This window comes from Cygnus atratus, chromosome 1 (assembly GCF_013377495.2).
Source record: "Cygnus atratus isolate AKBS03 ecotype Queensland, Australia chromosome 1, CAtr_DNAZoo_HiC_assembly, whole genome shotgun sequence".
In the NCBI taxonomy this organism is placed as follows: Eukaryota; Metazoa; Chordata; class Aves; order Anseriformes; family Anatidae; genus Cygnus; species Cygnus atratus.
The window spans coordinates 190,498,598-190,525,832 of NC_066362.1; the positions used below are offsets into that span (position 1 = coordinate 190,498,598).

General features: G+C 37.0%; 1 protein-coding gene across 1 annotated transcript in view; it reads left to right on the forward strand.

Moving 5' to 3' along the window:
• The first annotated feature begins 564 nt into the window (after window positions 1–564).
• Window positions 565–27,235, forward strand: part of PSPC1 (paraspeckle component 1) — a 40,921-nt gene continuing 14,250 nt past the window's right edge. Inside the window, 7 exon segments of the mRNA XM_035542773.2 lie at window positions 565–1,070; window positions 2,913–3,195; window positions 3,198–3,213; window positions 5,690–5,785; window positions 8,734–8,930; window positions 14,094–14,178; window positions 15,065–15,173. Coding sequence (XP_035398666.1) covers window positions 690–1,070; window positions 2,913–3,195; window positions 3,198–3,213; window positions 5,690–5,785; window positions 8,734–8,930; window positions 14,094–14,178; window positions 15,065–15,173 — 1,167 coding nt within the window. The 5' untranslated portion in view covers window positions 565–689.

Sequence of the window (27,235 nt, forward strand, 5' to 3'; positions counted from 1 at the left end):
TCTGTACCCAAGATTCTGCTCCAGAAACAGGTGGGCTGAGAAAGTGATTTCTGCTGTTTGGAAACTCATGTTTTGTTTTGTCTTTTTTTTTTTTTTTTTTTCCCAGATTTCTGGTACATGCTTAAAGGTACCTCAAATGGAAAAACAGATAGAATATTCCCCATCTAACATGGAAATCCCTCAGAGTCGGGTTCGTGCCTCTCTGTGATACCATGCAGCAGTTGAATTCCTGGTTGAAGCACACAGATCAAAGTAAACAACTAGCAAACCAGACACACAAGCATCTGAGAAACAAGCGGGGGGGGGGGGGGCGACGGGGACATAGCCCTGTGCTGCAGCCCTAACTACAAGGAGTGCCCCAGCAACACAACGTGTGGCTTCATACCTCTGAGAGGCAAGCCACCACCACCTTTACAACACAAACCCTCCCCTGTGCCCCCTGCGCCCTCCCCCTCCCGCCCCGCCGCGGTGGCCATTACAGTCGCCCCCCCCTCCCCGCCGCGCCCCACAGCGCATGCGCGGTCCCCGCCGGGCGCGCAGCGACGGGGGGCGGGGCTCCTCTCAGGGACGCTGCAACTCGCCGAGGGCGGCCGCGGCGCCATTTTGAATCGGCTGTGGGTGGGAGGCAGCGGCGGGCGGCTCTGCGTCCCCCGAGAATTAACCGGCGACAAGGGAGCGAGGCCCCGAAGATGGCCGCGAATCGCAACTTAAAGCAAGTGAGGATCGAGAACAGCTCGCCGGCGGCGCCGCTGGGCATGGTGGGGGGCGGCAGCGGCGGTCTGAAGGGCTTGCGAGGCCTGGAAGCGGAGAGTGAGGCGGCGGCGGCGGCCGCCATGGCGCTGGTGCCGGGTAAAGAGGCTGGAGACGAAGAGCAGGAGGTCGGCTTCACCATCGACATCAAGAGCTTCCTCAAGCCGGGCGAGAAGAGCTACACGCAGCGCTGCCGGCTCTTCGTGGGCAACCTGCCGACCGATATCACCGAGGAGGATTTCAAGCGGCTCTTCGAGCGCTACGGGGAGCCCAGCGAGGTCTTCATCAACCGGGACCGCGGCTTCGGCTTCATCCGCCTGGTGAGGGTTGGCGTGAGCCCCTGCGGGTTGCTTCCTGACCCAGCCTTTGCAGCCGAGACACCCCAGTCCCCTGCTCCCCGTTCTCCCCTCGCCGCTGGAAGAAGGCAGCAGCTGCCCCCCGCTGTGTTTTTTCCTTTGCTGCTCCTGCTGTTCCCTCAGCTTCCTTGGATTTCTGCTCCCGTTCCCTCTTTGCCTCAATCCATCCAAGCCAGAGGCCTGCGTTGTGAGCAGCCTCCCCTGCCCCTTGCCTTCGGGTTTCCGGGGCACCGCTGGGAGCCCCCGCTGCTTTTGGGGCTGCTCTCAGGGTTTTTCCACCAATTTACAGTTTATGTGCTGCTATGGGTGCTCCCGCAGCCTGTAACTCTTCAGTGACAGGAAGATATGGTTGTGAGATCTACATTATTCATGTAATATTTGTAGAGATTTTATTTATTTAATTGGGAGCATTTAGCATATTTCAGGACTGGAAGTGTTACCTCTTTGTGTCGAACCAAATTTCAATCTGTGCAGCTCCCTATGAGTATAGGTTTGGCCTATGAAAACACAGTTAATTTTAAAGACTGGACTGGTTTGTTTTGAAATACTTCTGCTCGCATATCTTGAACGCTAAGAACACATAATTTCAAAATTGCAAAGAATTGGGAACGTTGTTTGTCTAAATTGTGTCCAGATAAGACTAGATTTTAGGGTTCATACAATTCAATCAGTATTATCTCAAGCGTGCAGAAAAAGCATCATCCTAAAAGCTTGTGGTCCTGCATTTAAAATTTTCAATTTAATGTGTAGCATTAGTTTTAATGACTGCCATGTTTAGAAGGCTCTGTTTCACCTAGTTCTGAGAAAAGAACTATAAAGTTTTTAAACACTTAAAGTGTTTTGGGTGAACCCGGTTATGATTTTTCTGTATATTTTACTGGTTAGGATTTTGTATCTTTTTGGTTGTCAAAGAGAAGTGCAAAGATAAGTAGCGTTCTGCTATACGCTTTTGACCAAGACAAAATCTCCCAACCTGAAATATTTTTCTGGAGGAAGTGTGATAGATTTGCATATATTACTCAATTTTGTATGTAAGGTAGATTAGATATAGTATTTATCTGAATGTCCCTTTTCTGCTATATTTAGGGAATATACTATTTTCTAACGTTTTATGTAGTTGATTGAACTAGAAAAATGCCTGTGATCTAAAGAGTTCTTTAAATACAAGGGTTTGCAGGTATAACATTTGGTAAGAATTTCTGAAATGAGAAAAAAGCAGCTATTGAGACAGATTTTTCTTGTGGATATTGGTGCAGAAAGGCCATAAATATGAGAGAAATGAATACATGAGCAAAGAAGGTAATTTCATTTCTTGATGAACTTTGAATCCATTTGGAGTTCATCCAAAAAGAGTAATGAGCATGTGTGATATTTTCATTCAAGTAATATTTTCATTTATTATAAAAGAAAATAAAACATTTTAGATTCTTTAGTATAATTTCTGAAAATATTGTTAACTAATATATGAATATAAATACTTCAGTAGGTATATGTGGAAAAACTGTAAAGTTTTCAATTCTACTGAAAGCCTTCACCAAAGCAGCATGTAAGTCCTCTAATGTGCAACAAAAATTTACATCCAAGTCATGTTTCAGAATAAACCAAAGGGAATGAAAAATGCATGTTCTTTCATTCCGTGGTTAGGAACTTTTGGGTGAAAAAGAACGCTGAATGACCCTAATGCAAATGTGCCCAAATTAAGGGAAGAAAAATTGCTACTTTTCTGGGGGAAAAATAAACAATGCAGAAGCACTGTCTGTTGTCTTTGCAAATAAAATATATAAAATATTTTATATCTTGAAAAAGGAATCTAGGACACTGGCTGAAATAGCAAAGGCAGAACTTGACGGTACAATTTTGAAGAGCAGACCACTTCGCATTCGATTTGCTACACATGGAGCTGCCCTAACAGTCAAGAATCTTTCACCTGTGGTTTCTAATGAGCTGCTGGAACAAGCTTTCTCTCAATTTGGGCCAGTGGAAAGAGCTGTTGTTGTAGTAGATGATCGTGGCAGAGCTACAGGAAAAGGTTTCGTAGAGTTTGCAGCAAAACCTCCAGCACGGAAAGCTCTAGAAAGATGCAGTGATGGGCATTCTTGCTAACAACGTAAGTTCACAGGTTTTTGTTTGAATTTGTGTTGAGTATGTATTTCTAATGTGAAAAAAAAAAAACATTCATGGGCATTCCATAGTTCTTATTTCAATTGATGAAAGTCATGAGGTGAGAAATTCAAGTGATTTACATGAATACTCGAAAATACACTGGCTTTTTTTTTTTAGTGTGGAGATCCACATTTTTCTGCTGACTACTTACAAGTCTTTTAGTTACCATATTGGAGTCCAATAGCAATGTTTTGTTTTTCCTTCCTTGTTTAGTAAGGCTTTTGCTAATAAGGCTTTATTTTCATTGATTGAACTCTTTCTGATCCCAGTAACAATATGACAAAATATTCTTTTGTTTCTTGGCAAATTAATACACTACGTTACTGATATTTCTGTAAACTCAGGAAAATGTTTTTGTGTTTATTTCCATCAACAACTTTTATTTGTGGCTTGTTAAGCCATAAGTAATTCTTTTTTAATAATTTTTGAACAAGTTGATGGCAGTTTCTGGAAGTCTTTGAAGAGCAAGCAAGCAAGCTTGCAGATTGCATCACTTCTCTCTAACATCTCTTATTTCTGTACTTGATGAGGAGAGTTGTTAACGGCTGTACTTTCACACGTTAACTTGTGACATTTTCAAATGTTTTCTTAGAGACAGTGTGAAATGATAGATATTTAGGAATGCATTTCTCCCCCCCCCCCCCCCCTTTGGTTGGGAAAGTAAGGCTGTGATTCCACAGCATTGAAGCTTGTCATCAAATCAGGGAACATGTAGTTCTGTTTCTCTTCCTGCCCTGACTGTGCTGTTGATCTCTTAACTACTTGAGAACTGTTTTTGATGCTTACATAAACCATTTGTGCTTGCTGAAACAACATAAAATATTCAGTTGTTTTTGTTAAGTTCATTTTTGACCGTTTCAAAAAGTGAAGAGATTGCAGGTGGGGAAAAAAGTTTGAAACTCCTCTTTCTGGTGATAATCTCATAAATCTTGTCCCTTAACTGAATCCTGATTATCTGACCAAGTAGATGCATAGTAAATTCAGTCTCAGGAAGTCTCTGTTATCAATAGGCACCAGCAATTGATTCCTTCTTGTTCTTGTCTGGATTTTCTTGGCATTAGTATTTGGGTGGAAGCATGGTGAGCCAAACCAGGCAACTAATCTAGTTCAGTGAATGCTATAGAGTTACATGAGTACTATTCTGGGTGTGAGAGATGTGGCAGGGAAAAGAAGCTAGGATACAAGGGAGGGTAGTCTTGTTTTAGTAGCTGCTGGATAGTTTTGTTTGATGGACGTGATCATCTAACCATGGCCTGAGTGAGTAAAAAGTACTTGATCTTTGTCTTGCTTAAGTGGCTGACATGTTCCTTAATGCACAGTTGCAATCATAATTAGTGTGAATCTGCTGCCATGCAATTTTTTTAATGTTTTGCTTCAGAATCAGAAATTTCATGTTTTAGGTGAGATTCCTTTGCCTGATTAGAATTTTTTTTTCAAATCATGGGCCAAATGCATCAAAACGAGGCATTTGAAACATGAATGTGGAGATTTAAAATTGTTCTTTTAAATCATCAGCTTGTTACCCCCACAGATCATTTGCATTTAAATACCAGAACAGCCAGCGATTGTCATGTAGATAATTTTAGGAAAAATAGTTACTAAGTTGTGCTCTGTGATTAGACTTTTTTTATTTGCCTCAATACCCAAAGGTTTCTTTTCCAGCTGTCCATGTTGTTAAAATACATTTTTTTTCTCCATGAAAAGATCCATACATGAAAGTGTGGAACAAAACGTTAAGAGCTGGCATTCTGAAAATAGCAGCTTTGTAGCTCTTTTGTTACAATTTTAAGATCTTGTTTGGGTATTTCAAAAACTGGTACAGAGTTGTTTTTTTTTTTTTTAATACAGTTCAAGATTATATTCTGCTATCCTTGCATTAGCTAACACTTGCCTTTGATTACTTGCTCTGATACTGAGAATTCAAAGAATGAGCTTTAAATAATTTATGCAGAAGTCATTTTCTAATCATCATTGGAAAAATAATGCCAAATTACCAAGCTTTTTTAATTGTAGAGTAACTTTCAAAACTAAGTCTTTATATTCTGTGGAAGTATGAATAGGGTGAGTGCTCTGATTTGGGTTTGGTCCTTTCCAAACATAATCATGGTCACCACATTGCCTTTCTGATGAAAATGTTTTTGAGATTTTAAAAATCTTTAAATATTCCTATACTTCACAACAAACAGGACTACATAATGTAAATTGTATTTTATAGGTAGAGTAGCTAGTTTTGGGTGCAGAACCAATAATCACTTTCAAAGATAAAATCCCAACAAATCTTGATTTTAAAAATTATTATTTAAGAAGGATTTGCAAAACTTAGGACTTCAAGATAACATGCTATTTTTCTAGAGAGCATCTTCAAGATCTTGAACAGTTTCTTTTACGGTTTTAATTATTGAACTGAAATTCTCTTCCAGAACACCTCGACCTGTTGTTGTAGAACCAATGGAGCAATTTGATGATGAAGATGGGCTTCCAGAGAAGCTAATGCAAAAAACACAACAATATCACAAGTAAGTTGCGTTAAATCAATTTTTTAAAATAAAGTTAAAGTTGCTTTGTTAGCTTAGTAAATATACACTATTTTTTATTTCAAGTTTGTGTAATTGGAAGGAATATTTTGTATGCTTATTTTATACAGCCAGGAGCAAAGCCAGACATTAGGTCAGGTAACTTCTTCCCACAAAAAGGTGCTGTGTCATTTTGTATTCAGAATTAGAATAGTTCAGTTGGAAGGGAGCTGCAAGGATCATCACGTTCAACCACCTGAGCTGTTCAGGGCTAACCAAAAGTTAAAGCAGATCATTGAGGGCATTGTCCAAATGCCTCTTGAACACTGACAGACACGGGGCATTAACCATCTCTCTGTGAAGCCTGTTCCAGTGTCTAACCACCCTCACGGTGCAGAAATTTTTCCTAATGCCCAGTCTGAAGCTCTTGTGACACAGCCTCGTGCTGTTCCTGTGTGTCCTGCCATTGATTCCCAGGGAGCAGAGACCAGCATATCCCTCTGCACTTCCCTGCTCAGGGAGCTCCAGGGAGCAGTGAGGCCACCTCTTGGCTTCTCTTCTCCAGACTGGACAACCCAAGCGTCCTCAGCCTCCCCTCACAGGACATGCCTTCCTGCCCTTTTACCAGCTTTGTTGCCCTCCTCTGTATGTTTTCAAGTACCTTAACATCCTTTTAATGTTGTGGGGCCCAAAATTACAGACAGTATTCAACATGGGGCCACACCAATGCTCAGTATAGCAGGAGAACCACCTCTTTTGACTGTCTGGCTATGCTCTGTTTAATGCACCCCCAAAATGTGGTTTGCCCAGGGCACACTGCTAGCTCATGCTGAACCTGCTGTCGATCAGCATCCCCAGGTCCCTTTCTGCTGAGCTGCCCTCCAGCCTCTTCTCCCAGTCTGTGCCTGTCTCTGTCATTACTTTGTCCCAGGTGCAGCACCCGGCATTTTCCTTTGTTGAGCTTCGTGCTGTTGCTGATTGCTCAATGCTCCAATTAGAATTGCTAGAATCATAAAATCATAGAGCTTGGAAAAGACCTTCAAGATCATCTGGTCCAACCATCACCCTACCACCAATGTCACCCACTAAACCATGTCCCTAAGCACCATGTCCAAACTTCCCTTGAACGCCCCCAGGGAAGGTGACTCCACCACGTCCCTGGGCAACCCGTCCCAGTGCCTGACTGCTCTTTCTGAGAAGAAATGTCTCCTCATTTTCAACCAAAACCTCCCCTGGTGTAACTTGAGGCCATTCCCTCTAGTCCTATCAGTGGTTACCTGTGAGAAGAGGCCGACCCCCAGCTCCCCACAGCTTCCTTTCAGGTAGTTGCAGAGAGCAGTAAGGACTCCCCTGAGCCTCCTCTTCTCCAGACACAACAACCCCAGTTCCCTCAGCTGCTCCTCACAGGACTTGTGTTCCAGGCCCTTCTCTGGACACGCTCTAGCACCTCGATGTCCTTCTTGTAGTGAGGGGCCCAAAATTGAACACAGTACTCGAGGTATGGCCTCACCAGAGCAGAGTACAGGGGGACGATCGCCTCCGTGGTCCTGCTGGCTACACTATTCCTGATACAAGCCAGGATCCCTCTGCAAGGTCCTACATTCCCTAAATAGAGTCAGCAGCACCTCCCTGTTTAGTGTCAGCAGCAAACTTGCTGAGGATGCATTCCACTCCTACATCCAGATCATTGATAAAAATGTTGAACAGAACTGGCTCTAGAACTGAGCCCTGGGGAACACCACTAGTGACACCAGCCAGGTACAGCCCCATTCACTACAACCCTTTGAGCCCTACCATTCAGGCAGTTTGTCACCTCGTGTACTGTGCGCCTGTTGGGCAGTTGGACTCTGCAGTCTTTGTAGGTCTCTTCCAGCTGAACTGTTCTTTGACACAAAACAGTGTGACATTTAGGATTGGATAGGACCTTTCTAAGTTCTCTTAATTATAGTAAAACTGAGACTTGAATCATTAGTTTAACTTTCTGGGGTTTTATTAAAGTCGATGGTTTCCTGGTCTCCACTGAAACCAATTGGAGATTATTGATAATCAGTGTATATTCTTTTGTGGACTCTCTCTAGAGAAGCTGTGGATGCCCCATCCCTGGAGGTGTTTAGGGCCAGGTTGGATGGGGCCCTGGGCAACCTGGGTGGCATCCCTGCCCATGGCAGAGGGGTTGGAACTAGGTGGTCTTTAAGATCCCTTCCAAACCACTCTGATTCTGTGACTTGGGGTGTGATCTGATTCTGCAGAGATTTGTACACCCACAGACATTATGTCCTCTGATTAGCCCCTTAACTTTGTAAAGTCAGTGGGATGTAAATCTTGGCAGCTTCTATGGTTCAGATAAAATTTTGAGCATAAAAGAAAGTCTTGAGCACAAAGTGAAAGAAGGGTTACATAATCTCATTAAAGAATAATTGTTGATTTTGAGATGTTATTACCATTTAAAAACCATGTTGCTTGAAACTGAAACACTTACTCTCTTAAGCAGGTAAACCTGCAGAATAACACTTAAAAATATAGCAGTGTTACAGTGTTCACTGCTAGAATGTAAGATAAAACCTTGGCTCCATTATTTAAAGATTTTTACTGCTACTCTGAGCTGTTCAGTAAGCTGTTGGATGTACTTAATTGCTTGTACGAATGGACCGCTTTAGAAAGCTGAACAGTTAATCTAGTGTCACGGCTTAATATTTTTTACCATTATAAATACGAATTTTTACCTTAAAATTAGATAAATTGAACAGATTTTTATTTGGACAATTTCTCTGCTCAGGTTACTTATATTACCTTAACAGCTAAATTAAGCATTGTCAAACTGGTTTACATCATAATAATCTGATTTAAAGTCAGGTCTACACTTGAAGTGATTGTTCAGAAATTCTTTGGCTGTTACAGCTGTTGATCGAAATGTGTCCTTCTGTACATTTTAACTGCAAAATTTTTATTAGGGAAAGAGAACAGCCTCCGCGTTTTGCTCAACCTGGAACATTTGAGTTTGAGTATGCTTCACGTTGGAAGGCTCTTGATGAGATGGAAAAGCAACAGCGTGAACAGGTTGACAGGAACATTAGAGAAGCCAAAGAGAAACTAGAGGCAGAAATGGAAGCAGCTAGACATGAGCATCAGCTAATGCTGATGAGGCAAGGTAAAAACCAGTTAATCTACTAGTATTAAATTTGTTTTTTTTCCTCAGATTTTCTTTCTGTAGCATACTGAGCTATATGTTAAATGCAGAGATTTTTGCTAGACACTATTTAATTAAATGCATTGAACTGAGAAAAAGGAAGTAGTTTTTCCCCTTACACATGCTTCTTGATGACTGGCAGTGATGGATTAAGAAACTGTGAAAAGGGAGATTGCCTAGGTCTGTGTCTTCACTTAAGTTTGTCTAATGTAAGTAGTTTGTGTAAAGAGAATGAGTGGTAGCTTCACATTCATCAGTAAAATTATTTTCTGGTTTTGGTGTTGCTTATGGTGCAAGAGAGGAGGACTAAGCACTGTTTGTGGGCCCTGTGCAGGAAAAAATTGAAATGATACCTCCTATTTATTTGGACTGTCTTGTGACAGACACAGATCAGACTGATACTACTTGAAATATTCCAATAGCTAATTTTATATTTTTTTTCTTTTGAAACCCAACTGAGAAGTCTGTGTGTATGATCCTATAGGTAACAACTGAATAAGTGACGTTTGTCGTTATTTGCAATCATTCTTGCAACCTTTCTTGCAATCATTCTTGAAATCCTGAAATCACGTGTCCCTCTTCTGTAATTGTGTGGGCATGTTCTCTCCCTGGTCTTGCAGGAAAGAAGTTGTTTTCAAGCAGTTGTTTTCAAGCCCTACTTTGAGAATGAAGTTGGGTGGAGCTTGTACTTGGGTGGAGAGGGCAGTAGTAGGGCAAGTACCTGGTACTTTCTGCTTGCTAGTCTTCTCCCCAAAACACTTTTTTCCCAAAATGCTGTAGACATGCAATTACTACTTTTTGTGTTGTTTTCCAGCTGAGGCCTATTGAACACCATTTGATTTTAGTTCACTGTATGTGACTCCCATTACAAGACTTCTGAGTCCTGATTTTTGATTTTGCAAAGACTTTAGATTTTGAAATCAGTTTCTCAAGGTTCTTTGCACAAACGCAACACTGAAGTATTTTAACTTGTTAAAAAATAAAATTTTAAATGGAGATCATGGAATCTAAAAAGATTCCTATCCTTAACCTTAAGTCATGACTGTTCAATAACTAGCTTGAAAGTCTGAATAGGCTTTGTCACTTTAAAGGTATTTGAAGTTCTTGAGATTCTAAGCAGTAACATTTCAGAATTTAAAACCAGGTAACTCATGCAAACTTTCTGTTGCAATTATTTGGCGTTACTTATAGCTTTACTCTTAAGGGTTTTTCTGTTGATAGTGCAGCATCCCTCTGTGAGAATGGTTCATCTTATTTTTTTCCTGCTGACTTGAATGACATTGAAAATACCTGCATGAGGTGGATAAGGATATTCACTAGATTGGTGGCATTAAAACCACCTACATTCTTTGTTTGCCTGGTTACATTGAATATAAATTCATAGTCTCTTAAAATCAACTTTAAAACATTATCTTAACTGGAAAAGAGTTTAAAGAAGCATATTGCATTTTCTTATTTAGTATTCCACTATTCAATTTCTGCTACAAATGGAAATTGTCATTAGGAAAAAGTTCACCTAGCCTCTTTTTTCTAAACCAGTGTGCTAGTATTTAATGAGAATGCATGTTTATATAAGAACTTGAACTGAAATACAGAGCATAATAAAATCAAAACCAGTTTTGAAATGCCAAATAGTTGTCGTAGCACCTGAAATTGTCATATTCTAGATGAGGAATGTTAATGTGATATAACAACAATGCACGTAATACACAGTACCCCCCCATCCTTTTTTTAACCAAGCCTGCATTAATTAGATACATTTTTTTAATTTTGTGTGTGACTATTTGATACTGGTAAAGATGATTCAGTGCTGAGATTCAGCTTAGATATGTTTATCAGTGGCTTCACTAATTGTTAGTTGGCAGTGCTAATTCCAGTTCTAGACTTGTTACTCATAACTTACTTTCAGAATTTACCTGCTGCCTGTACTTGAGGGCAAGTTTAGGGATATCTTTCTTAAATTATCATGCCTGAATCATGTTCTAAACTGAGATCTAAGACAGTGGCTTGTTATTAATATAGGTCTTAATGGTAAAAATCGGGAGAAAAGGGTTTGGTTTGTTTCATGGATACTAGGGTTTCTTTTAGAGACCATGAAGGAAAAAAAAAGTTTTAATTTTTTGAATAGCTATTAAGATCCACTTTTATATGGAAAAGGAAAAGAATTACTCCTCCTGCTAAAGAGCTACTAGAATATGAGTGGTTTTGATGCTAATATTCCAGTGAGGAAATGTGTTTTTTGTTACAGTGGGAAGAGTGTTTTTCCATCCTCCTTGATTAGCAGAGTGATTCTGCTTCATACTAAACAACTTGGAATTCTACTAAGATACTTAGATTTCTGCTTATTGACGTGCAGGTGTATGACTTGCCAAGCTCTAGAGGTTAGGAAATATTACTTCTGTTTCTTTTTCTCTTACCGGCTTCGGGGTATATGAAAATCAGCTAGTTTTTCCTGTATTTTTACATAAGCTGCCTCTAAAACTTGCTGGTCTGAACCGTCTCTGGGAGTAGGTGGTTCAGACCATACCAAGAATATTTATTAGCAGTGAGCTAATTTTAGGAAAGATGCATTGAGACTTGAGGCATCAAAAGCTAGAATTAATGTTTTTGTTCTGATTTCAAAGTGTATTGAAACAGTTATTCTGAAATGTGGAATGTAAAGCTGCAGTATAGTAATGGTCAGGCGCTAAAAGGATGAGAAGGATGAGCTTACTACAGTCCATATACTCCTGCAGATGAAGGGAAAAAAGTTTTATAAAAATTGCTTTATCAAAACTATTAGGACTTGCACTAGCACATACTGCCTTAAACACTTGGGTTTTCGTGGTGTGGTATTAACACTGGAGAGGGAGACTTCATTCTTCTGATATGTGTAATTTTTCACTTTTAAGTGTCATGTTTTGACAGACTGAGTCAGAAGTGGTTTGTAAAGCAGAGTACGTGTTTCCATGTGTAAGTAAGTTGGCATGATGTTTCTGGTCTACATATTGCTGGTATGCTTCAGGCTTTTGTAAATATGACAATGGTGGTTAAGTAGTTTATCAAAATAATGGAAATCTTGACTAAACGTAACACAAAACTTCATTCTTTGTTGGCTATATGGAAATTAGACATTTGCTTTCAGTTTTTAGAATCTGAAAAATTAGCTAAACCAACCTAATCTGTTTGGATTTGTTATTTTTGCTTGCAGGATTAATTCCTCAGGTGAAAGTACGCTTTAACCTTCAGTCCTATGCTCTGCAGGAAGTTGAATATTGAAGACCTTGCTTTCTCCTTTTCTCCTTTTCTTTTTTTTTGTAGCACAAGAAGGTACTGAAGCTAATAGACGTGCTTTCTGGCTCTTCTATCACAGCTATCTGCTTTAGTGCAGGTTTATTTCTGTTCAGGGAAAGGGCCCGTCCCCAGCATATGTCGGTTCAGAATTACCGGCATTGCAGATCTTCTAATATGAGCGGCTCTGTGCACAGCCTGAACATCCAGATCTGCATTTTCATTTGGCTAGTAAAGCTTTGTGCCAAGATTCTGCTGTGGACAAACGGTACTGAATCCAATTATTCTGCTTGAGCTTTAAAGTACAAACAATTTTGGTGAGGGCAATAGTCATAATTATGCCTTGAAAAAAATTTAGAGATTGGGAAAACTAGGACTATACAATTTAAAGGGAATGAAATAATAAATTCATATCAATTAGTGATAGAAGGCAAAAAATCCTGTTTCAGTATATTAATGTTATAAAAAAAAAAAAAGGGGGGGGGGAGTGCTACATAAGTAGGAAAGAAAGTAAAGACAACTTAAAAGGAAATACCTTTTCCCACAGTAGGCAGCGTTGAATGCAGGACAGGTGGATTCTTGATCTGAGTTAAATCCTGAAACAGTCTAAAAATTAACTAAAAAAAAAAAAGTTGAGTTGTATTCTGAAACAATCTGAAGGTTATTTTAAAAAGTTAGTGGCACTCCTTGAGTATAACATTGGCCAAGTCTGCTGTGGCATGTGCTGTTGAAGACGCAGTCCTCAGGCTTTGTCTTATGAGTGAATCTTCATTCTCTGTTGATTTTGCAGAAGAAATGGGAGAAAAGCAAGCCTGCAAAATCTGCTTGAGAGAAAGGACTTCTATTGTCAATAAGGATATTATTTAGTAAAAATCTGGTAATCTTCTTTGTTAAAAGAAAACAGATACATAATATTTTAGTAAAATGTAGTGATGTGAAAGATTAAGTTGTAATATATGCTGCTGCTGCAAGTTTGAAAGTGATTTGCATAGCTAATAAAGATAATTAATGTAGTGAAGAAACACATAGAAATATGTGGAGTATTCGAACTAAAGCGTTAAAAGCGTGTAATAGGTGGTAGGGTGGAATTTTCCTCATGGTGTCCGTAAATAAGATGTGGCCAATGTTCTATGAAGATAGAAGAAGCAAACTGCTTTTCTTGTAATAAGTGGTAGAGTTAATATTCACTGAAGAATGTATGAATTTCCATGGAGAAATCAGTAACAGGACTGGTCAGAAGCAAACAAGGCTAAAGCAATTACCTTTCGCTGGGGCTTGCTTTTAAGAGCATATAGCTATTCTCTCCAGTGGTGTTAAAGATCAGGCATTTGTAAGTCAGTATAAGCACAGTCACGTGATTAATCTCTATAAAGACTCAGATCCCATGCACCTGACATACATTTCACTTTTTTTTGATGTGTCATGCAGTTGTTTGCAATAGATAGTGGAGAGTATGTACTGTATTTGTTTTCTTGCTAGTGTGACTTCAGCAGTGCACAGCATTGAGAAAATTGATGCCTTACCAAAGATACAAAACCAGGACATCTTCTAACTGATCTTTTTTTTTTTCCGACTATTCTCTTTGTTTGAGGGCTTCAAATTTCTGTTTCCATAATCTGCTTTGGAAGCATTCCCAGTCGTCTACCTTTCCATGGTTCTGTGAGACTTGGATCTGGTGTGTTTTTTCATATGCCAAACTTAGTTTTATGGGAAGGAACCAGTTAAATGCGCTGAGAAATTTCTTTTGTTTTAAAATTGAACACGAGAATGATAATCTGATGGCAGTAGCATTTTTTGAGTTTCCGTATTGTAGATTGAGAGCTTTCATCTTTATTACATTTTTAATCCTGTTAGATCTCATGCGACGCCAAGAAGAATTGAGGCGTTTGGAAGAACTTCGGAATCAAGAACTTCAAAAACGCAAGCAGATACAATTGAGGTATTCTGTCTTGTACTGTGTGAAGTTGTGGCAGTAATTTAAAGGACACGGCTGTTGTCAGCCTGCATGAATTTAGATACTGTAGTGTGTAGAACTTTTAATACCAAATACAAACACTTCCACTGTTTAAAAGTGTTTCAAAAGCATAATGTGGTACATTTCTGTTAATGTTCTAGCACAGAAAAGTGGTAATTTATGCTAATATAAAAGAATGATTGCAATTATTTCTAGTACTTCTTTAATTTTATTTCAGCTCTGCTAGTTCTGTTGTAAATATCCAAGCTTTCTAACTAGCCTAGAAATGTCTTCACGGAGATGTTTCGTATCATGATTTGCTTTAAACATCTGATGGAAGAAACATATCTGTGTAGTAGAACACGCTTCTGAGGTCTAGGGGCATTCATATTCGTGTGGAATAGTAGCGTTGCAAATTTATAAAATTTGTAAAATTATAAAATTTAAGAAAATCTATTAATTGAGCCTGTGTATTTGGATTTCTACTTATTCACTTAAATAACAGAAATGTAGATGAGAGAAAAGAACAAAATACTTTGCAGAGTTAAAAATATGGCTTTCAGCACTATTGAAATAATTTAATTTGTAGTGACTTGTTGGGGGGGAAAATGTGTTTTCACTTGCTTACTAGTTAGAACAGGTAAGCTGTAGCTGGAAGAACAGGTATAGAATATACTGGTATTGTGAATACCTGCATACCAGTTAAACAAAAATACTTCAATAATAAGCTTATCAGGCGGACTACATTAGTTCCTTACACTGAATAAAAAAGGAAATAACGACTAGTTTTGTTTGTGCTTGATGTTAGCTCCTGGGACTGAGTGAACAGGTCATGAGTCTAAGTTGACATAGTTTTTGAAAAATATTCTAGACATGAGGAAGAACATCGACGGCGTGAAGAGGAGATGCTACGGCAGAGGGAACAGGAGGAACTGAGACGACAGCAGGAGGGAGGATTTAAGCCAAATTTCATGGACAATGTAAGTAAATTCTGCCTGACTAAAGTCAAATTTGAAAATATTGTACTTTTTTATACACAGTCTATCTTATTGAGCTGCCTTCTTATTTACAGTTTTTCCTTCACTATTCTATCATTCTCATGAGTGGAATGGTACAAATTTAATAATGTAGTTACTTTCTTGTACGATGGCACCGCATTTTTCCTACAATCTGCTGATGCAACATTTCAGTTAAGTGAAGGTATTCAGATAATCATTTGTGTTTTTTATTCAGGAAACTAATTTTTCAAGGCAAATCACTGAATTTAAGTGGGAGGTCATGGGAATACCTAATGCTTCCATGAGGAGGTGCCCTATTTGGACTGTAGGTTTTAAATTTTAAAGCAGTTCAAACTGTTAAGCTTGTTTGAGTTGCTTTGTTTTATGCTTATTTTATTAAGTGTAATATACTTAACAAACAAGTTGGGCGATGTTAACTTCATATGGAGCCTGAAATCCCTCTCCCCTTTGACCCTACTGTAAGACTGAAGATGAAAATCTGAAGTTCTTTACTAAAGGAGACCAAAAGATCGTTTAAGAAGGAGAAAAAATGTTCTTTGCTATAATTTCTACGTTACTTATATTAGTAAATTAGGTCCATTCTGCCTTTGAAGATTCATCGTGAAGGACTAGCAAAATAGGGATATCAAAGGAGTCAGCTTCTAAATATTCAGGATGATCTATTTTGGGCAAGGGTATGATTTCTCTTCTATCAACCAAAGCAGTTAAATAAGCACAACCTGTATTATGAATGCTTTAGTTTCATGCAGGAAGGATACCTTTTACTGCTAAAACTATTTTTAGAGAGGAAGCAACGAATAAGCGATCCACATAATACTTGTTTATACTATTATAATTATAGTCACTGGGGGAATTTTGCTCCCCTTTACAGGCACAACTTGATGCATTAAAAAAAAAAGTGCTGGTTTCTCAGCTACTTTCTGATTTTGAGCTTTGTGGAAGAACTAGTTGTTCTACTTTCGGTACAGTAACGCTTCCTGTAGGACTGAGAAGACTATATTAAATATGTTCTGAGGCATTCTAAGAGAAGTTATAAAAGAAGATTTCCTGTTTTCTGCAGGACTTCTTTACTTAGGGTTTTTAGTAAAGATAGTGGGGAAGCAAAACTGTTCCTTTGTGGTGTTACTAACTTACCAGTTGATTTTACCGATTGTGTTTGAGAAACTTGCAGTAGAAAATAATCGATTTTCTATTTCTGTCTGTGCTCACATTGTAAAAAAGAAAACTGCTTTCAAGCATGCAACTTCTTTGGGGTGATGAAGATCAAGAATTCAATACTTATGTCCTTCAGTGCGTTCCAACCTATTATTAAACTGCAAGTCATATTTTGTGAAATAGCATGTAACGATCGTGTGATGTAATTTACAAGCGATACTTTGTGATTCCGACTTCTGCAGTGCCAAGTATGAGATTTCATGTCATGTTAATATTCTAATAGAACATCTTTTGGGGTAGTACAACTTTCTGACCATATAAACTGTGTGTCAAAATCGTCCTGTGCCAGTGCCAGGAGATCCATGTCGCTCACTGCAGAGAGCTGCAGGAAGAGGAAGCTGGGGAGCCATCCCACAGGGATGAGATGGCATTAGCTCCCTTAAATTACTTTGCTGTCAGGAGGTAGTGGTCTAAGCCCTGCAGGTTAAGGTGCTGGGAGGACCAGATAACATTGGCCACAGCAACCTCTCTGCTGGTTTGCTTCTTGCAGCTTTCTGAGATAAGGTTACATGCTCTCTGTGCTTGAATTGCTTGCCACAGATTGGCCATCCTCCTGCTCATCTGCATTTTTAAATTCCTAAGTCTGTGTGAATAGAAACTGTTGAAGTTTTGTGCTAGACGTGGCAAAAATGTAGCGCAAGAAGGGAAGAGGGATGGTTCAGATGGAGATCACTTCAATTACTATGCATAATTTTTGTGACTTTTATTCCATGAAATTTTTGAGGGGGAAAAGTAAAGGTGGAAGAAAGCTTTGGAAGAGTGTATGTAGCTCTCCCACAGAGTTGATTATTGAAATTCTTCATCTGGAATTAATACACTGCAAGAGTATATAGATGTAGTTGTGCAGTGACAAGCCTACTAAAAGTGGTACAAGTAGTATAAAAGAGAATATAGTTAGCTGTTTCATTTCTAATGTCATGCAAACTTGAGGTGGCATATACAATAATTTAAACAATGTTTTCTCTAGTTTTGAGGAATTTTAGTATTCTGGTCTTGTATTCTGTTTTACTTGTAGCCTCCTTTAAACCTTAAGAGGAGGAGTTAAAATTGGAAGTGATATATTTTTAGTTTAACAATTATTTCTAACAAGGATGGCCTATCATTCTACAAGCATTCATTCTAACATGTCTTTAGACAACCTTACTTCAGTTGTAATGTGTGAATGGGAGTTTGAAAAAGCCTTTGCATTTTGGAGCAGATAAGAATTTTAAACCATTTCTGGAGATTGCACAATGATACTTTTTTTTTATTTAGTAGAATTCCTAATACAGCTGAGGTTTTTGATGTATTCTTACTTTATTAACTGTAAACAGACTTCATCTGGTAGTTTCTCCTAGTTCCATATTACCATTGTGCATACGGTGAAAAGGTTATTCTCTGTTTTAAGAGTTTAAAAATTGCTTCTTTCTTAGGACTGCATTTTATGATACTGGTGGGATGGTTTTTACTGCATTGGGTCTCAAACTCTTTTGGCATAACTTACATAACATATTAGAATCTTCTGCCAACCATGTATTTAGAAAGAAAATGATAATTTTCTAATGCTTGTTTTTGTCTCTTAAAAGCTTTGAAAAGTAAGCTTCCTTCACTTATATCCTATCCCTTTTTACTGTTCAGTATGAAAGGAGGACAAATGGTAAGTGCAATGGCAACCAGAATTGGAACTTGTCATATAAGGCTGCTCTATTAGGCTTTCCTGTTTAAAGTTTCTTCTGTATCTTTTTTCTAACTTGTTAAACTTTTATTTTCAGTATTACCCCTTCTGAAAAATGTCTTGTGGTCAACTAAGCCAGTTATTTGGTTTAGTTACAGTTGATTAAAAAGAAAAGTTTTCTTCAAGAGTGTTTTCTGTTGCTAAAGCATTCTTTATCGTGATGTTGTATATTAAAAAATACACTATTACTGTATAGTGAGCAGCCTAGTGATGCCCAGGCAATTTATCAAGCTAGTTGTGTGATCACTAGTAGATAAGTTACTTAAAAACTCTTCCATATTGTTTAGGGTTTTCCACCCTGCTTTCTAAAGTTTTGTTAGTTGAAATCTGCTGCTAAAGCTCTCTCTATATCCATTTGAATTCTGTGATAGCTTAATCAGGAAACTTTTCCTATACTATTTTGTCAAATTTTATTTTGCATATGTGTTTCTTGCTAAAAGAAGAGCTTGCTGATAGTGATTGGAAACAATATTTTATTTTTCAGCAGCAGAAATATATTTTAAATTAAAACACAGTACTTGTAAATGCTGTTAATATATTACTAAAACTGTGCAGTGGTTAGCAAATCGTGAATGGCTTATGGAGATATTGTTGTTTATTCTGAAACAGAGCGTTTTCACTAAATAATTCCAGTACCAGGAGTTATTTTTAATTGATGTCACTGACTTAGAGTGAAAAGAGAACGATTTGTTTTAGTGTATTAGAATAGTTTTCAAGTCTTTACAAAAGAGACCAAAATATGTAGAAGTTATAGTCTTAGAGTTTTTATGGAGCTCATATCTATTTCCCTGGTAAAGCTGCAAAATATTGTAAAGGTGGGTATTTTATGTGATGAAACAGTAGTTAGAATACTGCCTGACAGCTTACAGCTCTTCCTACTGATGGTTTAAAGAAAATGTTGAGATTTTTTTCTGCTTTCCTCTTTGCTCCCGCCCCCACAAGGAAACTTCCCCCCTTTTCAAGTGTAACTCGTGTAGGTAAGGAACTGTTTATTGCAGGGTCATCAGTTTTAACTTCTAAAAGCTTACTGCTCTTTTGTGTAAGACTTTATATATGCATAATTCATTTTTTAATCATCTAGTTTTTGAAAATTAACTCCAGAAGATTGGTTTGCTTTCCTTTTATTTTCTTAGAAGCTTCACTGCTCAGGTATGTTGCAAGTACGAGCATAAAGTGGCAGGTGCTAAAGCAGCGCAGGTTGCTTCAACAGCAGAGATTATAGTGGACTTGAAACAAAAGCTGCAAGGTTGTGGAGAGCATAGGGATAAAAAACACACATCTTAAAACACCATTCAAGTTCGTAGCTTCAGCCGTGCAAGAAACTTGATTGATGTAGTTTGATGCATTTGACGTATTTAGTCTAAGAATTTTGTCCTCCTTCGCAGGAGTTTATAAATGAAGCTTCCCCTTTTTTATTTTTCAACTATTTTGAGCCTACAGTGGTATATCTTAGGGATGCTTCATACAAGTAGTAGACATTTTTGAGAGGAGAAAAGTATCAATTAGATTTCCTTAGTCTTCCGTAATACAGCAATAAGTTTTTGCTCTTCAGGACTCCTTAGTGAATTGAACTGCGTTTTTTTCCATCTTCTGATTCCATTATGCTCCAAAGTCCCAGTTATATAAGAAGTCTGAATTCGCACTGTATGCAGAATTTTCTTTGTTCAAAACAAAAACTAAGGCAGATTTCCAGTAATAAATTCACTAATAAAAGTTTCCACACATCTTTTCAAATTTGATCTGTTCCCTACTAATAAATTTATTTTATCTTGACAGCCTAGTGTACTTCATGAAACTGAGGGTCGTGAAATGTTTTCAGGTTATATGACTATAATCTTATTCACAACAAACTGCTACAAAATTAAGATGCATTATTAAAAATCTCTTTTATAAAGTTTGTTTGGTAGAGCTGAATTGCTTCTTTTGCAATCCAGCATTCATACTTGTGGAAAAAGTAAGCAGCTCATTTGACACCTTAAAAATATCGTAAGGTAAAAATATCTTGGAGAAAGGCAAATCCTTAGAACTAAGAAAAAAAGCTGACAAATTACTCCTGCTTTCTTGGCAGTGATTTTACTTCAGTGATCAAGTTTCTTCCTGTGCACAAAGCAGCATAGGCCATTCAGCAAGCAGTTTATAAAAATACAGTATGTGTTTTAGTGGGTGGTCTCGGTTTTGGCAGTAATATTATTATTTTTTTTATTTTTCCAGATTTGCAATGATATGTATCCATAGATAGATAATTCAGTTTTGCATTTCTTCTGGCCCTCAGTGTTTTAGATACATATTTTGTTGCCTTAGGTAGGAATTACAATTCACACAGAGTCTGGAAAAAAATAAATATTTTCAGCCTTTAATTACAATATTGGTATGAAAACTATTTAACTGTACTATCTGCTTTTAGTATGAAAAGGCATCGCATAAAAATCAGTCATCAGTCATGAACTTCAGTCATCTTAATGTAGTATACTATGTGTTTATGTACATATACCAAAGCTATTTGTGGAATAAATTATTTTTTGATTTTAACTGACATTTATTTTATGACTGTTTTAGGATTGTTCATAATTTGACTTTCTAGATTGATTTGTATGAAGGATACCACTAAGGTAGTTTTTCAGCAATGGAGCAAAAAGTCATTGCAGTGTTCCATTTCATTTGTAACTTTATATTTCAGTATGTGTGAACTATGAGTATTTTGGGTAATGTGGTAACCTTTCCCTGTGTTAAAGTAAAAAACTGAAGTTTTGATCTTTTACTCGGTTGCAGTCAGCTTACCATGCTGCACAAATTGCTTTAGAACATACTAATGATTACTTCAAGTGAACTTGCAAACAAAACAAGTGACCATTCTTAATTTTTGCTCTTTAATGTGCTGTCAAATGTACATAAATCTCCAGTGCGAATTCAGGTGTTGGGGTACTATTCCTTGTAAGCATTCCCAGTTTTGTTCTCTTCTGCAGTAATTGATATGGACTTTTTTCTGGTTTATAGATTGTTTTTGTTTATAAATTTTCTTTCAGTAAGACTGACGGATCAAGAAACTTAAGACATTTTTCTGAAGATATTTCTTATACAACAGCAAAATTGTCATCAGTCTTAATTTTTCTTGAGGCCTTAGAGCAGATGCTTTTTTTTTATGATTCATTAATGGAAGGACTCCAGTTGCATCTCACGTGCTTGTTTGTAGAATACTCCATTTGTTTACTTAGTTTTACTTAGTTTTACTTAGTCTTACTTAGTCATGGATTTTACAGATGAACATGAAAGATCTTTTCAAAAGCAAATTTAGTAACACTACAGTCCATGTATTTAATGTAGTTTCTGAAAATTGTCACTGCTCACAAGTTTAAAAAAAACTACCCGACAAAGTTCCCCAAATACTGAATTGTTCTTCAGTTTTTCTGACAAATAAGAATGAGGCTTTGGTAAATATATTTTTTTTTAAAAAGTCATGCATTAACATAATTGTTTTGTTGATAAATGTACATATTTTGAAGCAACTACAATTAATATTTGCCTTAATCATTTTCATTTTCTTTTCCTCAGCTACTGGATTTAAGTTTAACTCGGAGCTTGTACATGTATTTATACAGACTAAGAAGAGATTAACTATCGTTTTCAATTGTCTACTCAGTACCTATTTTGGACTCATCCACCTGTGTGAATCCTGAGATTCTACTTTGTGGCATTGGGACTTGCAACCAAAATAAGTTCCTGTGCTTAGAAAAGTTTGTCTTTATGCAAAGGGTCTATATTAAAGGAAAAACGAAACACCCAAGGAGTGAGGAGTCTGTAGAAATAGCGTATTTTGATGTGAGGGAAACCTATTAATGCATCTGTTTGCTGAGTGTGAGGAGAGATCATATATAAGAGCTGATTTTTCTCTCTTAAATGCAGTGCCTTCTGAGTAGCTTTTTTCTTTCTTGGTGTGAGCAGAAAGCCTCTGACCTGCTTAGCCTCTAATGTTTTGGTTCAGTAACTGGCAGAGCGGAAGACTGTAACAATGGTAATGCAGTAAACTGAGACCTAGAAAAGTGCTCACCTTGGTGAGGTTACCTGTCTTTTGATATCAGGCTAAATGCCATTTTTTTTTGTTTTAAAACATGTAACATTTCTCTCATGAATCCATGACAAGTCTCATTTCTATAGTATAGGCATTGAGTAGGTTTACCTTACTGCCTAATGCTCGTTTTGGATTACTAAATCTTCAATGAGGAATATGGAATGTAAGTAGTATTTCTGTCTTCTATCAAGTTTTTCTTAAAGTTTCACTTTAATTTTCCAGAGATCTGTTGTAATAATGTTAGATGAGTTAGTGTTTTTTTAGTAGTAGTGTTTTTTGGAAAACATGAGACAAGCACATCTTCAACTGACAGTTACCATCTTGGTTAATGGAAACTAACTTTTCATGGTTTTAAAAGGGTGACAATTAAATTTTCTTTAAATGATAAATCTTAAATAATTTTTCCCAAACACAGTTTCCTGCAGCAGGTAATGAACGACTCTCTAACTTAGCTTTAGTGTTGTGTAAGATGAAAGAGCATTTGTATTAGCTGTGTTTTGTACGTGACAAGAAGCACGCTGGCTTTTCTAGTGGTGCTGAAGGCAGTGCTGTTGATGGCTACGCTTGTGACAAGTTAGCTTGTGTCTCTTCTATGATGAACACACCTATGTGCTGAATTATTAAACATCAATTTGAGAACTTGTATGTTCCTTAGGCAAGAACCAGCCATTTTTGTTCGTCCCCATTATGATGGGATTCCTATTGTTTCTTACATGATTTTGAGCTGTAGGTCTGTAGTACATATAAAAACTTTTGATGAAAGCAGACTCCATAGCTCAAGAGTTACTGTATATGGAACTAGAAAGCAATATTTTTCATAATCCATTTTGATTTGTTCAAGTGAACAGTTTCTTAAACTTTTGATTAAAATACTAGAATTGCCAGGTACCATGTATATGGATTTCTTCAATCAGAACTTTCTTTATTCAGATGATTAGACTACCTCATCTTCCTCTAGTTTCACAGTAAATGGCTTCCGGGTTATTTAAAAAAAAAAAAAAAAGCTCACTGGGAAGCTCTGGAGGGATATGGAGCCTGGTTTCATGCCAGGAAGTTTCATTGATGCTTTTTTGTTCATGTTTAATATGCCTTAAGTGCTGTATATGTGAACTGGCCAGAACTTTGGTGATAAAATCTTCAATATTTAACTATCCTGAATGTAAGGAACATTGATAATACATATAAAAGATGTGCATATGTTTATTAGAAGTTTGTCCTACAGGATCTTTTTCTAGTGATGAGAATACACTTTTGTCATGGTGTAAAACCGTGCCTTTCTACTTCTGTTTTGCAAATATTTGCATATTCTAGTCACCTGGTAACTCAGATCAGTTACCAGATAGCATCTGCAATTGGAGTTTGATTTAATCACAGTTTAGTTAGTGAATATAATATCACTTGGTGAGGAAAAACACATTAATACATAAGTCCAGAAAAGAATGATAGAAAAATCTGTGGCTATAACTAGTACTGCTTTTAAAATATTTTAAGGTGATTTTCCAATGTTGTATTTCACATTCAAATTAAAAAAAATAGTTGTTTTTACATAAACACATACTTCATGATATAAGTATATTCTTGGCAGGTTAATTTTTCTTCTAAGCAAGCTTTGGCTTCATCTCATAATTCATCTTGAAATTAGGAAGAATTGCCATTTTGGGACACTCCAGTGTTCATTCTGATAATTTGGCTAGTTTTGTTTCATGTGCAAGGAAAACTTGATACATGGGAAAAGTAAAATATAGCATTGGTTTAGAACACCCAACTTTTGGTTAAATGTTTGTGGATTTTTGCGTGATGGTACAGTTAGCCCAGACTTTGTTACTGGTTAGACAGCCCTTCAACTCCACACTTGCCAGGGTGAATTGTGGAGTACTTCTTAAATGCAACTGGTTCTGTAAAAGTAAGGGAGGGGTCTTTCATGTTTCCATGGATGTACCATAGTCTGTTTTGATATTTATCTACTCACATGCAATTTCTTTAGCTAAAAAATAGAGTAACTCAAAGACAAGCTGCACCATAGAATTCTCTAATATGGCTCTGGGACCGTTAATATTGTGAATGTGAAGTGATTACGTGTAATGATCGTAAACTGGGAGGTACTGGTGGATATTGCTTTCAGAAGGTAAGTAAATAGTTAAGTGCCTTTAAAAAAAGTAATAAAAATTGTTGAGCTGTTGAAATGTATTTAATGTTTTCATTTCATTGCTATTCAAAAAATGAATATAATAGAAAAAGGAACTGTTTTATGATATAAGTTCAGTGGAACTAAAGTGGCCCTTAGCTCCCATGAAACCAAATTAATCGACAATATTGTAATGAGGAAGTTACCATCAGGAGTAATATATAGATGTCTTCCTTTTTTCATGGGGTGTGGAAGGATTTCTAAACCTGTTGAAGCAGTTACCTTCTCTTAGCACCTGTGTTTTATGAAAGTATTTCTGAATTTTACCTTTAAATATGGAGAAGCAGAATTTTACCTTCCTTGTGAGTGTTAGTTGTTAGATCAAGGGCAGAATACTTCTATTCCTGCTTGTTCTCAAATAGTTTACAGATCTAAAAAAAAATTCTCTCTGCAGTTATGCCTTCAGCGCTTCATCTGTATAGCCATAGACAGTGAAGGGGCTTGGTAAGCTTTCCTCTAACTGAATAGATAAGGTGATGGTGATTGATTAGAGCATGTAATTAAACTCTTTAGATTTTCTTCCTAGCTATTCTTGTTTATATTCAATTTGTTTGGTGCCAGATTTTGCCATCTGTATACATTTTTTTAGTTGCTGAATAACACTTTCCACAGGTTGTGAGAAAATGAGGAACTACAGTTAACTTGTCTTTTTATTTTGTCATGCTGTTTAGATGCTATTTTAATGTATAACAAATGGAAGTGGGTGTGGGCGGATTTGGGAAATAATGATATATCAATGCAATGTTTTAAATACAGTATTAAAATGCAGAGAAGCAGCAAGTAACTACAAGACAAGTAGATAAGACATCTCAATTTGGAACAAAATTGTAGAATCAGAATATGTCCTGTTGTACATCTTTGCTAGTTTTGGACTATTTCCTGGTTTTGGTAACAAGTTCAGTTTATCACTTGAAAGTTTGGCCTGTAATGAAGCATTCTGAAAGAATGAGTTCTGTGTAAAACAAAGTTGCAATATCTTATATGATAAAATATCCCGAGGGAAAAAAAACGCAAGCTTTTGAATGAACATATATTTATTGGTGCTTTTATTCAAATTATTGAAACTTTTTTTGGTAAAAGATTGCAGTTCTCAAGTTTAGTGTGTAAGATCACTAGATAAAGACGTTTAAAAAAAAAAAAGCACTATAGGAATGTAGACAACTTCTGTAATAGTGATGACCAGTTTTTTAATATCAGAGATGAGTGAATATCTCAGCATCCAAATCAGTGACTGAATTATCAGCTGTCTTTATGATAAACTCTTAGAAAAAAAAACCTGCCTTTTCTGGATCAGAAGCTAAGTATTCTTTTTCTTGCTCTGAGATGAAAAAACAACTATTCAGTTTTTCTACTTTGAAGTTCATTTTTCTTTTCTGCTTCATTTGCCTTATTCCACGTAGTTCAGGGCAGTGGTTATTTTCTGCTTCTCGTGACATAGAAGTGAGAAAATTTCTCTTTTTGTGTAACAATTGAAAGTATTTTTGTCTCTTTTTCCTAATCTGGTTTTTAACTTTCTCCCCCAAAATTAAATCTTGAAAAAAATCACTTTCTGACAGTAATTCATGTAATAATTCATTGACAGTGACTCTTTACTGCAGACATGTTTCAGTCTAAGATGTTATCCATTTTCAGTTGACTTTTCTGAAACAACTTCAGCTCTTAGGTTGCCTTCTTGCATCAGTATTTATGTACAAGTTTTCTGAGTTTTCCTTTTTCTAATTGTGAAGTAGTAACTGAAAAACTTTTCCAGTCTGGAACAAACCCAGTGTGCCATATGGAGGTTGATGAATAGCAGGAGTGTTGGGGGAGTTCTTGGTGTTGGGGGGCGGGAAAAAAATCTTTCCTCTTTTTATGGTGGTGTTTTTATCCATGTTTTTCATGTAAATATATATTTGTTTTATAATATATTTATTTGGATTTTACTTTTGATTGTATAAGTATATACTCATGTTCTGTAAGCTATCACAGGTTTGCTCTCTTAGAGGTGGAATTAACTAGAAAATTTTGGATTTAAAAAGAATCAAATGAGAGAAAGGGACACTGAAATGTAAGTAAAATTTAGTAGATAAAGTATTGTCTCTTCTGCATTATAAATAAAGGAACGTATTTAGTGCTGCATCTTATAAACAGCAGGTATATTTGGAAAGTATGAAAAACAATTTTCCTTGGCTGAGGAAAAAGATATGTCATGTTGAAACTAGTCTTAAAATTCTTTGCAGCAATATCTGAGATCTGATAGAATGTAATGACTGTGCATTCTTGAATATTTTCAACACTCCTCAGATTGCATTAATAACTTTGAAGCTACTATAGGTGACAGTCTTTGAGTGTTAACATGTACAGTGAGATTTACATTATAGTGTTTAGTAAAACATATTACTATTTTTTTTTTGCAGTCTTCTTGGTGCTTACAAATTTGAGGGACTTTTCAGCTGGTTTGTGGACTTAGCTCTTTTAGATTAGCTAGTGGCTGTGTCCTCTGTATTAAATAGTGGTTTATTTCAGGGGATTATTAAGTGGGTAATTTGTCCCCTAAATGGCATAATGTAGGTAACATTAGTGCCATTAAACCGTCTTCCAGTGTAGACCTGACTTAAATATCACATAAAGATTGATGATGGAAGGAAGTAGACTTCAGATTTAGCTTTGAGCCCAGCTGTAGGGGGGTGGCTTAAAAAACAAAGCAAACTGGGAGGATCAAAGTTACTTAACACATAAGTCCTGCCCAAAATAAACAAACTGCATGCTTTGGAGAGTAGGAGCTAACAAAGGAAGGTCTTGTTACCTAGACAAAGGAAGACCTTAAACTGTCTTTCATCCTCTTCTTGTAAAAATCAGAAAAA